General features: G+C 47.3%; 1 protein-coding gene across 5 annotated transcripts in view; it reads right to left on the minus strand.

The window, feature by feature from the left end:
* Positions 1–12,812, minus strand: part of LOC124014605 (P2X purinoceptor 1-like) — a 98,606-nt gene that overhangs the window by 44,026 nt on the left and 41,768 nt on the right. For 4 of the 5 annotated variants that reach the window (XM_046329819.1, XM_046329808.1, XM_046329790.1 and 1 more), the window contains 2 exons: positions 9,516–9,587; positions 7,324–7,393 (listed from right to left, as the gene is read on the minus strand). In XM_046329819.1, coding sequence (XP_046185775.1) covers positions 7,324–7,393; positions 9,516–9,587 — 142 coding nt within the window. The remainder of the gene's footprint in view (positions 1–7,323; positions 7,394–9,515; positions 9,588–12,812) is intronic. The other variant, XM_046329799.1, reaches the window with a different exon arrangement.

The following is a 12,812-nucleotide window of genomic DNA, read 5'->3' on the forward strand; positions in this document are numbered from 1 at the left end:
CTAGGCCGTCATTGAAAATAAGAATTTGTTCATTAACTGTCTTGCCTAGTTCAATAAAGGTACAATAAAAAATGTCATGTTCCATCCAGCGGGGCTTTTTAAAGAATCAAAGCGTTTTATCTGCTTTGTGTTTGCCTTGTTGCCAGGGGAAAATCAGTTATCGTAGTATCGTGACAACCAGTACCACAGATGAGGATGTCTTTTAACTCAAAGAAATTACTTCCACTTGAAATAGAATTGCTGTTTCAATCATCCACTCATCCAAACGTCTTAAAATCTTGACTAAAATGTGTGTCATTACAGAACACCAAAGGAAATGGGTTCAGTGAGTCTCTTTCATCTCTGATTTTATACTGTAAGGATCATTTCTTTCTGCATGATAAGCTATTATCTGTGTGTGGTCCTGTCTCTCTGGTCCTGTCTCTCTCTGGTCCTGTCTCTCTGGTCCTGTCTCTCTCTGGTCCTGTCTCCCTGGTCCTGTCTCTCCCTGGTCCTGTCTCTCTGGTCCTGCCTCCCTGGTCCTGCCTCCCTGGTCCTGTCTCTCCCTGGTCCTGCCTCCCTGGTCCTGTCTCTCCCTGGTCCTGCCTCCCTGGTCCTGTCTCTCCCTGGTCCTGTCTCTCTGGTCCTGCCTCCCTGGTCCTGTCTCTCTGGTCCTGTCTCTCTGGTCCTGCCTCCCTGGTCCTGTCTCTCTCTGGTCCAGTCTCTCTCTGGTCCTGTCTCTCTCTGGTCCTGTCTCTCTGGTCCTGCCTCCCTGGTCCTGTCTCTCTGGTCCTGCCTCCCTGGTCCTGTCTCTCTGGTCCTGCCTCCCTGGTCCTGCCTCCCTGGTCCTGCCTCCCTGGTCCTGTCTCTCTGGTCCTGCCTCCATGGTCCTGCCTCCCTGGTCCTGCCTCCCTGGTCCTGTCTCTCTCTGGTCCTGTCTTCTTGGTCCTGTCTCTCCCTGTCCTGTCTCTCCCTGTCCTGTCTCTCTCTGGTCCTGTCTCTCTCTGGTCCTGTCTCTCCCTGTCCTGTCTCTCCTTGGTCCTGTCTCTCCCTGTCCTGTCTCTCTGGTCCTGTCTCTCTCTGGTCCTGTCTCTCTCTGGTCCTGTCTCTCTCTGGTCCAGTCTCTCTCTGGTCCTGTCTCTCCCTGTCCTGTCTCTCCCTGTCCTGTCTCTCCTTGGTCCTGTCTCTTCCTGTCCTGTCTCTCTGGTCCTGTCTCTCTCTGGTCCTGTCTCTCTCTGGTCCTGTCTTCTTGGTCCTGTCTCTCCCTGTCCTGTCTCTCCCTGTCCTGTCTCTCTCTGGTCCTGTCTCTCTCTGGTCCTGTCTCTCCCTGTCCTGTCTCTCCTTGGTCCTGTCTCTCCCTGTCCTGTCTCTCTGGTCCTGTCTCTCTCTGGTCCTGTCTCTCTCTGGTCCTGTCTCTCTCTGGTCCTGTCTCTCTCTGGTCCAGTCTCTCTCTGGTCCTGTCTCTCCCTGTCCTGTCTCTCCCTGTCCTGTCTCTCCTTGGTCCTGTCTCTCCCTGTCCTGTCTCTCTGGTCCTGTCTCTCTCTGGTCCTGTCTCTCTCTGGTCCTGTCTCTCTCTGGTCCTGTCTCTCTCTGGTCCAGTCTCTCTCTGGTCCAGTCTCTCCCTGTCCTGTCTCTCCCTGGTCCTGTCTCTCCCTGGTCCTGTCTCTCCCTGACCTGTCTCTCCCTGTCCTGTCTCTCCCTGTCCTGTCTCTCCCTGGTCCTGCCTCCCCCTGTCCTGTCTCTCCCTGTCCTGTCTCTCCCTGGTCCTGTCTCTCCCTGTCCTGTCTCTCCCTGTCCTGTCTCTCTTTCGTCCTGTCTCTCCCTGTCCTGTCTCTCCCTGTCCTGTCTCTCCCTGGTCCTGTCTCTCCCTGTCCTGTCTCTCCCTGTCCTGTCTCTCCCTGTCCTGTCTCTCCTTGGTCCTGTATCTCCCTGTCCTGTCTCTCCCTGTCCTGTCTCTCCCTGGTCCTGTCTCTCCCTGTCCTGTCTCTCCCTGTCCTGTCTCTCCCTGTCCTGTCTCTCCTTGGTCCTGTCTCTCCCTGTCCTGTCTCTCCCTGTCCTGTCTCTCCCTGTCCTGTCTCTCCTTGGTCCTGTATCTCCCTGTCCTGTCTCTCCCTGTCCTGTCTCTCCCTATCCTGTCTCTCCCTGTCCTGTCTCTCCTTGGTCCTGTATCTCCCTGTCCTGTCTCTCCCTGTCCTGTCTCTCCCTGTCCTGTCTCTCCTTGGTCCTGTCTCTCCCGGTCCTGTCTCTCCTTGGTCCTGTCTCTCCTTGGTCCTGTCTCTCCCTGTCCTGTCTCTCCCTGTCCTGTCTCTCCTTGGTCCTGTCTCTCCCTGTCCTGTCTCTCCTTGGTCCTGTCTCTCCCTGTCCTGTCTCTCCCTGTCCTGTCTCTCCCTGTCCTGTCTCTCCATGTCCTGTCTTTCTGGTCCTGTCTTTTTTTGGTCCTGTCTCTCTGACCCAAGCTGGATTGGCAGAGAAGTGTGAAAAAGATTTACAGACACGGTAAAGTGAGCCACCCTACAGGACATGATCATAAGACCGGTTCACCCTGAGGGCTTTAACAGCTTCTGTTCTGTTTGCTTGCCTCTAGTTTCAACCACAGTCTAACCATTAACCAGCACATCCTTCTCAAGGACACAAGGATATATAGATGCCCCCCCAAGTCAACATGGCAGTGGTGGCGTCAACAGATCTAAATCATCTGCCAACAGCAGATGTTGAAAGTGAAAGGGTTGATGTGGTTCTGAGAGCTTGAAGAGGCTTGGCTGTAACCCAGGGTCACATAAGGACAAAATACACAACCAACCCTTTCAACTGCCACGTTATATAGGCTTTAGAATTGTTATTGGATCCACTGCTACTACTCTACAATTTATCTGTCTGTCTCTGACTGTGTGCCTATGTCTCTGACTGTGTGCCTATTTCTCTGACTGTCTGCCTATGTCTCTGACTGTCTGCCTATGTCTCTGACTGTGTGCCTGTGTCTCTGACTGTCTGCCTATGTCTCTGACTGTCTGCCTATGTCTCTGACTGTCTGGCTGCCTGTCTCTGACTGTCTGCCTATGTCTCTGACTGTGTGCCTATGTCTCTGACTGTCTGCCTATGTCTCTGACTGTCTGCCTGGCTCTCTGACTGTGTGCCTATGTCTCTGACTGTGTGCCTATGTCTCTGACTGTGTGCCTATGTCTCTGACTGTGTGCCTATGTCTCTGACTGTCTGCCTATGTCTCTGACTGTCTAGCTGCCTATCTCTGACTGTCTGCCTATGTCTCTGACTGTGTGCCTATGTCTCTGACTGTGTGCCTATGTCTCTGACTGTGTGCCTATGTCTCTGACTGTGTGCCTATGTCTCTGACTGTCTGCCTATGTCTCTGACTGCCTGCCTATGTCTCTGACTGTGTGCCTGTGTCTCTGACTGTGTGCCTATGTCTCTGACTGTGTGCCTGTGTCTCTGACTGTGTGCCTATGTCTCTGACTGTCTGCCTATGTCTCTGACTGCCTGCCTATGTCTCTGACTGTGTGCCTGTGTCTCTGACTGTGTGCCTATGTCTCTGACTGTCTGCCTATGTCTCTGACTGCCTGCCTATGTCTCTGACTGTGTGCCTATGTCTCTGACTGTGTGCCTATGTCTCTGACTGTCTGCCTATGTCTCTGACTGCCTGCCTATGTCTCTGACTGTGTGCCTATGTCTCTGACTGTGTGCCTGTGTCTCTGACTGTGTGCCTATGTCTCTGACTGTCTGCCTATGTCTCTGACTGCCTGCCTATGTCTCTGACTGTGTGCCTGTGTCTCTGACTGTGTGCCTGTGTCTCTGACTGTGTGCCTATGTCTCTGACTGTGTGCCTATGTCTCTGACTGTGTGCCTGTGTCTCTGACTGTGTCTGTTTGCATGCTTTAATAGAATGAGAATCCAAGTCACTCAACCATCCTGGATCCTGGCTGCTAAGAACATGGAAAGTTGTTGATATAAATTAAGCAAACTTTTTCTTCTTGAATGCAGGGAAATTCCTGACTAGTCAAAATGTTTATCTTGGTGGCTTTGTTTTGTGTGACTAGTGTATTGTACATTTAGCTCATAGAAGCCGCAAAGTACAGATTAACTGAAACTGACCAAAGAACCGCTGAGAAAGTTAACCAACGATAAACCAACTTAATCCTAAAACAATTGTTTTCATTTTACCTTTATTTAACGAGGCAAGTCAGTTAAGAACAAAATCATATTTCCAGTGACAGCCTGGGAACAGTGGGTTAACTGGTCTAGGAACAGTGGGTTAACTGGTCTAGGAACAGTGGGTTAACTGGTCTAGGAACAGTGGGTTAACTGGTCTAGGAACAGTGGGTTAACTGCCTGTTCAGGGGTAGAACGACAGATTTGTACCTTGTCTGTTCGGGGGTTTGAGCTTGCAACCTTCCGGTTACTAGTCCAACGCTCTAACCACTAGGCTACCCTGCTGTCTCTACGCTCTAACCACTAGGCTACCCTGCCAACTCTACGCTCTAACCACTAGGCTACCCTGCCGCCTCTACACTCTAACCACTAGGCTACCTACTGCCCCTACACTCTAACCACTAGGCTACCTACCTCCTCTACACTCTAACCACTAGCCTACCTACCCCCCCCCCACACTCTAACCACTAGGCTACCTACCTCCTCTACACTCTAACCACTAGGCTACCTACCGCCCCTACACTCTAACCACTAGGCTACCTACCACCTCTACACTCTAACCACTAGGCTACCTACCTCCTCTACACTCTAACCACTAGGCTACCTACCTCCTCTACACTCTAACCACTAGGCTACCTACCTCCTCTACACTCTAACCACTAGGCTACCTACCTCCTCTACACTCTAACCACTAGGCTACCTACCGCCCCTACACTCTAACCACTAGGCTACCTACCACCTCTACACTCTAACCACTAGGCTACCTACCTCCTCTACACTCTAACCACTAGGCTACCTACCTCCTCTACACTCTAACCACTAGGCTACCTACCTCCTCTACACTCTAACCACTAGGCTACCTACCTCCTCTACACTCTAACCACTAGGCTACCTACCTCCTCTACACACTAACCACTAGGCTACCCTGCCGCCCCGACACTCTAACCACTAGGCTACCTGCCTCCTCTACACTCTAACCACTAGGCTACCTACCGCCCCTACACCCTAACACCTAGGCTACCTACCTCCTCTACACTGTAACCACTAGGCTACCTGCCACCTCTACACTCTAACCACTAGGCTACCCTGCCGCCCCTACACTCTAACCACTAGGCTACCTACCTCCTCTACACTCTAACCACTAGGCTACCTGCCACCTCTACACTCTAACCACTAGGCTACCTGCCTCCTCTACACTCTAACCACTAGGCTACCTACCTCCTCTACACTCTAACCACTAGGCTACCTACCGCCTCTACACTCTAACCACTAGGCTACCCTACCTCCTCTACACTCTAACCACTAGGCTACCTACCTCCTCTACACTCTAACCACTAGGCTACCTACCTCCTCTACACTCTAACCACTAGGCTACCTGCCTCCTCTACACTCTAACCACTAGGCTACCTACCTCCTCTACACTCTAATCACTAGGCTACCTACCTCCTCTACACTCTAACCACTAGGCTACCTGCCTCCTCTACACTCTAACCACTAGGCTACCTACCTCCTCTACACTCTAATCACTAGGCTACCTGCCTCCTCTACACTCTAACCACTAGGCTACCTGCCTCCTCTACACTCTAACCACTAGGCTACCTACCTCCTCTACACTCTAACCACTAGGCTACCTACCTCCTCTACACTCTAACCACTAGGCTACCTACCTCCTCTACACTCTAACCACTAGGCTACCCTGCCGCCACCCTGCTGCTCAATGATGATGCAACTGGACACTTAAAACACCTGAAAGATGTTTTTGTTTGTTGTTGCTCTCTGACAAGTTTACATTTACATTTAAGTCATTTAGCAGACGCTCTTATCCAGAGCGACTTACAAATTGGTGCATTCACCTTATGACAAGTGAAATCATGTGCCGTTTTAATTTCTGATAATTGAATTTAATTTAACATTTAATTTCAGTTATCAGTCCAGAGTGGCTAGAAATATGTATAATATATATAAAACTTTAAGAAAGTAAAGGATAGACGACGAAGGGCTCGTTATTTCCACAGAACTCCCAGCCCCTCGTTGTTTATCCCTCATAACGTAGTCACAGAGACGATGGCAAGTGTGACTAGTCAGGTAGGGAGGGGGTAGTGGTAGTAATGGATGGCTAGATGTGCCAATGCGGAGGGTAGTGGTAGTAATGGATGGCTAGATGTGCCAATGCGGAGGGTAGTGGTAGTAATGGATGGCTAGATGTGCCAATGCGGAGGGTAGTGGTAGTAATGGATGGCTAGATGTGCCAATGCGGAGGGTAGTGGTAGTAATGGATGGCTAGATGTGCCAATGCGGAGGGTAGTGGTAGTAATAGATGGCTAGATGTGCCAATGCGGAGGGTAGTGGTAGTAATGGATGGCTAGATGTGCCAATGCGGAGGGTAGTGGTAGTAATGGATGGCTAGATGTGCCAATGCGGAGGGTAGTGGTAGTAATGGATGGCTAGATGTGCCAATGCGGAGGGTAGTGGTAGTAATGGATGGCTAGATTTGCCAATGCGGAGGGTAGTGGTAGTAATGGATGGCTAGATGTGCCAATGCGGAGGGTAGTGGTAGTAATGGATGGCTAGATGTGCCAATGCGGAGGGTAGTGGTAGTAATGGATGGCTAGATGTGCCAATGCAGAGGGTAGTGGTAGTAATGGATGGCTAGATGTGCCAATGCGGAGGGTAGTGGTAGTAATGGATGGCTAGATGTGCCAATGCGGAGGGTAGTGGTAGTAATGGATGGCTAGATGTGCCAATGCGGAGGGTAGTGGTAGTAATGGATGGCTAGATTTGCCAATGCGGATGGTAGTGGTAGTAATGGATGGCTAGATGTGCCAATGCGGATGGTAGTGGTAGTAATGGATGGCTAGATGTGCCAATGCGGAGGGTAGTGGTAGTAATGGATGGCTAGATGTGCCAATGCGGAAGGTAGTGAGGAGGGTTAGTTAGTCACGGTGTTTCTCAACCTTTTTCATACCAGGGGCCAACAAGCTATGTTTTTTCCTCCTCGGGGGCAACTTACATTCAAACTAGCATTGTAGAACTGACGACATTAGTGTCCGTTAACTATCTTAGGGACCGGCCGGTGATTTGCCGTAGACAGGCGCTGGTCCGCGGACCAGAGGTTGAGAAACACTGAGTTTAGTGAAGGGGACTGTGCCACGCTGTCACACTGCCATGCCGTCCGGACTTTACCATCTCCCGTACGTTCTGATCTCCCTTCACAGTCTGCGTCAGAGCTGCATCGATTCTTCGAGTTTGGGGGCTGAAACACAGGGGTTGGAGTGAGTGGACAGTACATTCGGAAAGTATTCAGACCCCTTCCCTTTTTCCACATTTTGTTACGTTACATCCTTATTCTAAAATGGATTAAATATCTACACACAATACTCCTTTTGTTTTGCGTGCAAATGTATTAAAAATAAAAAAACAGAAATACCTTATTTACATAAGTATTCAAACCGTTTGCTATGAGACTCAAAAATTGAGCTCAGGTGCATCCTGTTTCCATTGATCATCCTTGAGATGTTTCTATATCCCGAGAGAACCAAGATTCAGTGAAACAGAGTATGTTAGTCACTGATGTCTCTCTGGAAAGAGATCCTCGCCTTGAGCTCATCTAATTTATTGTCCAGAGACTAAACAGTAATATAATCAGAGGCGGTGGATGTTGCGCCCGCCTCCTGAGTCAGACTAGAAGTTCACTCCGAATACCTCTTCTCCGCCACCGGCAACTTGGAGCAGCCTCTGGGATAAGTTACAATTGCTCTGGGGGGTACAAACTAAGGATCCAATTCAGGAACGTTGTATTCCTGGCCGTGATGCTGGTGAGTTACCGTCGCTCTGATATCCAAAAGTTATTTCCGGCTGTATGTAATATCACAATAAACATTCTGGGCTGATAGTGTAAGAAATAACACACACAAAAAACTAAATACTGTAAAATTGCTTAGGATCTAGAAGGAGAGTTGCCATGTCTGTTGACGCCATCTTGTGCATCACGGTGGCAGCATCATTATATGGGGGTGTTTTTCAGCAGCAGGGACTGGGAGACTAGTCAGGATTGAGGGAAAGATGAACGGAGCAAAGTACCGAGAGATCCTTGATATAAACCTGCTCCAGAGCACTAAGGACCTCAGACTGGGGTGAAGGGTCAGCTTCCAGCAAAACAACAACTCTAAGCACACAGCCCAGAGTGGCTTCGGGACAAGTCTCTGAATGTCCTTGAGTGGCCCAGCCAGAGCCCGGACTTGAACCCGTTTGAACATCTCTGGAGAGACTTGAAAATAGCTGTGCAGCAATGCTCCCCATCCAACCGGACAGAGCTTGAGAGGATCTGCAGAGAAGAATGGGAGAAACTCCCCAAATACAGGTGTGCCAAGCTTGTAGCGTCATACCCAAGAAGACTCGAGGCTGTAATCGCTGCCAAAGGTGCTTCAGCAAAGTACTGAGTAAAGGGTCTGAATACTTACGTGGGTTTTTTTTTAATACATTTGCAAAAATGTCAAATAAACATTTTTTGCTTTGTCATTATGGGGTATCTTGTTTAGATATTTAAAAATTACGAATATTTAATCCATTTTAGAACAAGGCTGTAACATAACAAAATGTGGAAAAAGTAAATGTGTCTGAATACATTCCTAATGTACTGTGTATGTATACTGTATATATATATATAAATATATCACAGGAGGTTGGTGGCACCTTAATTGGGAGGAACGGGCTTGTTGTAATGACAGGAGCGGAATCACTGGAATGGTATCAAATACATCAAACACATGGTTTCCATGGTTTCCATGGTTTCCGTGGTTTCCGTGGTTTCCGTGGTTTCCAGGAGTTTGATGCCATTCCATTGTCTCCGTTCCAGACATTATTATGAGCCGCTCTCACCTCAGCAGCCTCCACTGATATAGTTATGTACACACAGATTAAGTGTACAAAACATTAGGAACACCTTCCTAATATTGAGTTACAGAGTTACTTTTGAGTTACTTTTGCCTTCAGAACAGACTCAATTCGTCGGGCATGGGACTCTACAAGGCATCGAAAGCGTTCCACGGGGATGCTGGACCATGTTGACTCCATGTCGTCCCACAGTTGGGTCAAGTTGGCTGGATGTCCTTTGGGTGATGGACCATTCTTGATACACACGGGAAACTGTTGAGCGTGAAAATCCCAGCAGCGTTGCAGTTCTTGACACACTCAAACAGGTAACATCAATAAGGGACCATAGCTTTCACCTGGATTCGCCTGGCCAGTTTATGTCACGGAAAGAGCAAGTGTTCCTAATTTTTTTGTACACTCCTGAATCATGATCTCTGTGCCAATTTTAGGAAAAGCAAGGACATGAAGAAATGAAGAAAGTCTTTTGAGAGGAGTTGACTTACCTCAGAACATTTTTCAATTTTCTGACCTTTGGTCATAATGTAGTTGGTCATCACCACAAAAGAAGAGTCCCCCTGAGGTACGAGAGAGAGAGGGGAGAGGGAGAGAGAGAGAGAGAGAGAGAGAGAGAGAGAGAGAGAGAGAGAGAGAGAGAGAGAGAGAGAGAGAGAGAGGGAGAGGGAGAGAGAGAGAGAGGGAGAGAGAGAGAGGGAGAGAGAGAGAGGGAGAGAGGGAGTGAGAGAGGGAGGGAGGGAGTAGGAGAAAGGGAGGGAGAGGGAGAGAGAGAGGGGAGGGAGAGAGAGAGAGAGTGGGAGAGAGAGAGAGAGGGCGGGAGTAGGAGAAAGAGAAGGAGAGAGAGAGGGAGAGAGGGTGTAGGAGAAAGGGAGGGAGAGGGAGAGAGATTTTTATTGTTTATTTCACTTTATATATTCACTTTATATATTATCTACCTCACTTGCTTTGGCAATGTTACCACATGTTTCCCATGCCAATAAAGCCCTTGAAGTGAATTGAAAATTGAGAGAGAGAATGAGTGAGTGAGAGAAAGGGAAGACAGAGAGGGAGGGAAGTATGAAATAGAATCATCTGTGATTGGACAATGTTGCAACTGTGATGGGGATCATACTCTGGACTTCCTTGAGTGCCCTGTTAGGGCGAAGGAGATTGAGGTGTGAAGGATCGGGGCTGTGCAGCTGATCTCCCATGTGGAGGTGGTGAAGAGAGTCAAAAGAGGCAGCAGTGTTGAAGATATGGAGGTGGATGCAGGGCAACCAGTTGATAGTGTTTTAAGTCAATCGGGTCATCTGGATACACTCAATGAAGATATTGTCAGGACCCGGTTACAAACACGGGTCTCCGGAGTGAGAAACAGTCACTTAACCAACTGAGCCACGAATAGTCGGCAGAACCCAGAAGATGAGGCAGACACAGCAGTACTTGAGACGGTGTATTTAATGAAGTAAAAAGTGAAGTTCTTCAGGAAAACATGTAACTCCACAACCTCAAAAGGAATCCTACAAGAACAAAGGTAATCCTCCAAGACAAAAAAGGTAAATCCACAAGGTGGAAGGTAAAGCACAAAAAGCCTTAAAAGATACTCAAAAAACAAACAAACAAGAACAAAAAACAGAATTCCACAAGAGAGTCCACCGGGATCAACAAGAGTTCACAGAGTACTAGGGCTGGGTGCTAACATACAAACACAGAGCAAAGAACTGAGTAAAACAAAGGGTTTAAATACAATCAGGGGAAACGAGGCACAGGTGCAAATAATAATGGGGATCAAGGGAAAACAAAAGGTCAAAAGGCACAATGGGGGCATCTAGTGACCAAAAACCGGAACAACCCTGGCCAAATCCTGAGATATGGAGGCGGATGCAGGGCAACCAGTTGATAGTGTTTTAAGTCAATTGGGTCATCTGGATACACTCAATGTGCAGAAGGTGGATTCTGTAGTGCGTTTGCCTACGGAGCTGTGAGGGGAACGGCACCTCAGTACCTCCAGGCTCTGATCAGGCCCTACACCCAAACAAGGGCACTGCGTTCATCCACCTCTGGCCTGCTCGGCTCCCTACCACTGAGGAAGTACAGTTCCCGCTCAGCCCAGTCAAAACTGTTCGCTGCTCTGGCCCCCCAATGGTGGAACAAACTCCCTCACGACGCCAGGACAGCGGAGTCAATCACCACCTTCCGGAGACACCTGAAACCCCACCTCTTTAAGGAATACCTAGGATAGGATAAGTAATCCCTCTCACCCCCCCTTTAAGATTTAGATGCACTATTGTAAAGTGACTGTTCCACTGGATGTCATAAGGTGAATGCACCAATTTGTAAATCGCTCTGGATAAGAGCGTCTGCTAAATGACTTAAATGTAAATGTAAATGTAATGAAACCCCACCTCTTTAAGGAATACCTAGGATAGGATAAGTAATCCCTCTCACCCCCCTTTAAGATTTAGATGCACTATTGTAAAGTGACTGTTCCACTGGATGTCATAAGGTGAATGCACCAATTTGTAAGTCGCTCTGGATAAGAGCGTCTGCTAAATGACTTAAATGTAAATGCAATGTTAAATGCTTTTGGGTGTAACACAGTGTTGAATAACTGAATCCAATACTATATAACCAGTATCAATGCAATTGTTTTGGGAATCACCATGATACTCAGGTAGATACCGTGAATAGATAAACAAATGTCATAGATCATTATAACAGACAAGGTCATCTTCAGGTAGATATCTTGAATATTATAGGTAAATAGATACGCACATAAGATGACAGACTGTATAATCTTGATGTGTGTTTTATCATCTTCTTTGACATTGAGCTCCCTCCTCGTGACCGTCAGTCAACCAGTTCCGAATGAGATAGACCAAGCGTGGTCACGCCTCTCAGAGCACACAGTAGTGTTTTCTTTACGGCTTAGATACGGGCAAACAATGAACTGTCACTTTGTTTACAGAGAGTCTCATGTTTGTCTCTGTATTTGCCTAACGTGTGAACAGGATCAGGGTGCGTACAAAAAGAACCGCTGGGGAAAGTTAGGTACAGTATCTCTCTCTCACGCCTGTTTGTTGACAATCAGGATGTGACTGTTTTAAACTCCTGTCTCGGTAATCTTTATCTTCGTCAGTCTGTCAGACGTCTTCTGACTTCCGTAGATCAATCTCTCTGTAGTACTTTATACTACACTACTATTACAATACGTCAACACTACTACTAAAATACTACTACTACTACTACACTACTATTACAATACGTCTACACTACTACTAAAATACTACTACACTACTATTACAATACTATTACAATACGTCAACACTACTAGTAAAATACTACTACACTACTATTACAATACGTCAACACTACTACTAAAATACTACTACACTACTATTACAATACTATTACAATACGTCAACACTACTAGTAAAATACTACTACACTACTATTACAATACGTCAACACTACTACTAAAATACTACTACACTACTATTACAATACTATTACAATACGTCAACACTACTAGTAAAATACTACTACACTACTATTACAATATGTCAACACTACTACTAAAATACTACTACACTACTATTACGATACGTCAACACTACTACTAAAATACTACTACACTACTATTACAATACGTCAACACTACTACTAAAATACTACTACACTATTATTACAATACGTCTACACTACTACTAAAATACTACTATTACAATACGTCAACACTACTACTAAAATACTACTATTACAATACGTCAACACTACTACTAAAATACTACTATTACAATACGTCA

The sequence above is a fragment of the Oncorhynchus gorbuscha genome, linkage group LG02 (genome assembly GCF_021184085.1).
Source record: "Oncorhynchus gorbuscha isolate QuinsamMale2020 ecotype Even-year linkage group LG02, OgorEven_v1.0, whole genome shotgun sequence".
Taxonomy (NCBI): Eukaryota; Metazoa; Chordata; class Actinopteri; order Salmoniformes; family Salmonidae; genus Oncorhynchus; species Oncorhynchus gorbuscha.